At 43.7% G+C, this 2,798-nt stretch overlaps 1 protein-coding gene across 1 annotated transcript; it reads left to right on the top strand.

Moving 5' to 3' along the window:
- Window positions 1-637: 637 nt before the first annotated feature.
- Window positions 638-1,890, top strand: LOC104414521 (ethylene-response factor C3). The gene has a single exon (XM_010025667.3). The coding sequence runs from the start codon at window positions 797-799 to the stop codon at window positions 1,484-1,486; it is 690 nt and encodes a 229-aa protein (XP_010023969.2). The 5' UTR covers window positions 638-796; the 3' UTR covers window positions 1,487-1,890.
- Window positions 1,891-2,798: the final 908 nt, after the last annotated feature.

Here is a 2,798-nt window from a genome sequence, read left to right as displayed (position 1 = left end):
AGTAAATTTTTTATCTTATTTTCTGACATGCGCCCTTTTGTTTATCAGGTTAAATGGCGCACATGGACGACCAATGTTAACGACCCTCTTTAAATATCATCAAGAGGGCTTCTCGTCCACTACAAAATATTCAATTTGATGACGGATTCAAAAGTCAGAGAGTGTACTAAAGCGCATGGTTTTTCGTGTCTTTCTTATAGGAATTTATATTCCTTTGAAATTTAGAACCAAAACATTTGTCGTTTATCTTTTCCGATTTTTGAAGTAACTCGTTACGATTCATGTTGCAGGGCAGTTATCCAACAACTTAGGACACGAGGAATTAGGGGGGAGTGGTGCTGGTGATCTAGACGATCAACATCACCCCCTGACCAAGACAAGTGGATAAATAGGCACCATTCTTTGGAGCATAGTCTGGCGTCACTCCAAATTCTCCTCTTACCTGGCCGCCCATCAATTGACCCATGTGTTCATTTCTAAGTGCATATCCTACATAAAGAAGAGCAACCTTTCGATAAAGGACAAAACCATATGACGTCCTTTCTTTCTATTACTTTATTTTCTTTCTCTACCGGGGGCCTTTCAATACATTTAATTAACTCATTCTTATCGTTCTTTTTCCGTTTCATGGTATCTTAGTGCCCTCAATTCCAAATAGTCATCCTCTCATATGCCAAATTGGTATAAATAGAACGCACTTGCTTGAGCTAGTTGTACACTCCCAAAGAAAAGCAGAATCACTCACTCCTTCATCAACCTCAAACCCAAATTCTCTCAATATCCTCTTCCAATTTCAATGGATTCCTCCATTTTCCATTCTCCAATTTCTGACGTTTCCTCCAACTCTTCCTTCAATTCGCCGGAACGCCGCCACCCGTGGACTGCCCCTAACCTCGGCCCTGCCTCGCTTCCCTTCAACGAGAACGACTCCGGGGAAATGCTCCTCTTGGATCTCCTTACCGAAGCGTCTCGAGGGACATCCGAGACATTCTCCCCTGCCCGAATTAAGGAAGAGGAAGTGTCGTCACGGGAGCGAGAGAACAATCCCCACGAGGGGAAGTCCTACCGGGGGGTGCGGAAGCGGCCGTGGGGGAAGTTTGCCGCGGAAATCCGAGATTCCACTAGGCACGGCGTCCGGGTCTGGTTAGGCACCTTCGACAGCGCCGAGGCGGCGGCCCTGGCTTATGACCAGGCTGCCTTCTCGATGCGGGGGAGCGCCGCCGTGCTGAATTTCCCCGCGGAGCTGGTCCGGGAGTCGCTCATGGAGATGAGATTGGCGGGCTGCGATCGGGACGCTGGGTTCTCCCCAGTGGTGGCCCTCAAGAAAAGGCATAGCATGAGGAGGAAAATGTTGGGCTCGAGGAAGAAGGAGAGAGGAGCGACGAGGGTCGAGAACCTCGTCGTTTTGGAGGATCTGGGGCCGGAATACTTGGAGGAGCTCATGAGCAGTAGCTCTACATACGACTGTGTTAGTGCACATAGGTGAACAGGCAGATTCCATTTCCGGCTTCACTTACAACTGTTTTCTTTTTTTTTTTTTTTTCTTTTTTTTTTGGTATGTCTAGATGCTTTGTGTATTTGGATTTTGGGGTTGGTTAGTGAAGAGATAAATCCGATTAGGAAATCGCCAATGACGTGCAGCTTTATTTGATCACATCTGTAAAGATTGGAAAAGGACAAAAATGTCGAAATGGATGATTGCTACGTCGTGGGGGTTGATGTTTCGCAGGTTAGTAAAGGTTTGGCAGAAGCTTTTCTTTCGCAGGGTTTTCTTGAATCCTTAAAAAAGTCGGTTTGGGTCGCACTCAAGTTCTTATTCAATCCTAACATGTATACCAAATCTCGTACCGCAATTAAATATGTCTTGTCGACAAATCGACGTATTTCTAACTTTATTGATTTCTTAATTCGAATAATGTCAGCGACGCAGCGTTTCGATTTTCCTTCCTTTGACCCATCGAACTTTAAAAGAAAAACTATCCTTTTATAAGTAATTATTTTATATGCATATGTTCTTTTACATATGTTTATCGAGTTTCGGATTGCATATCATACGAGAGTAATAAGGAGAAAATTGTACAAAAAGTTTTTAAATTTATTATATTTTTATCAATTCAGTAATAAATATTTTAATTGTATTAATTGAATTCTAACTTTTTTTACATTTTAACAATTGAGTCCGTTAGGTTAATTTTAACCAAAAATCGTTGATGTAGATAATGACCATCCTACGTACACAGTTATGCTGATGTGGATAATTTTTAATAATATTTTTTTTTTTTTTTTTTATATTTCCATTCTTTTCATTTCTTTGTTCCTTTTTTTTTTCAACTTTGGCCAGTGAGGTTGCCGATCGACCGTTGCTGGGCATAGGCAAGGGCTAACAACCATTGTTAGCCCTAGGCAATGACCTCTACACCCTCGTAGGCCACACGGGTTTTTGGCCCTTGTCTAAATCCAAGCGAGGGTCAACACTCTCACCTATTAGCCGATGAGGGCGGCGATGCCCTACCTAGTCTAGGCAAGGGTCACGATGCTCTCCCTAGCCACAGGTAAGGGTCACGAGCCCTTCGCCTATGGCCATTGAGGGTGTTGTGGCCCTCGTGTGGATTTGAGTGAGGGCCCAACACTCCTGCCTAGATCTTTGTGAGGATGTAGAGGCCCTCACCCGTTGGTTGGTGAGGGCTATGATGCCCTCATCTAGACTAGGCAAGAGCATCGTGATTTGGGCAAAGGCCACAACGCCCTCTCTTGCATTGAGTTGGGAAAAAAATAAAAGAAAAGAAAAGAAAAATGAA

This window comes from Eucalyptus grandis, chromosome 8 (genome assembly GCF_016545825.1).
Source record: "Eucalyptus grandis isolate ANBG69807.140 chromosome 8, ASM1654582v1, whole genome shotgun sequence".
Classification (NCBI taxonomy): Eukaryota; Viridiplantae; Streptophyta; class Magnoliopsida; order Myrtales; family Myrtaceae; genus Eucalyptus; species Eucalyptus grandis.
Note: the sequence above shows the minus strand (reverse complement) of the source record. Positions and strands in the feature narration are given on the sequence as shown.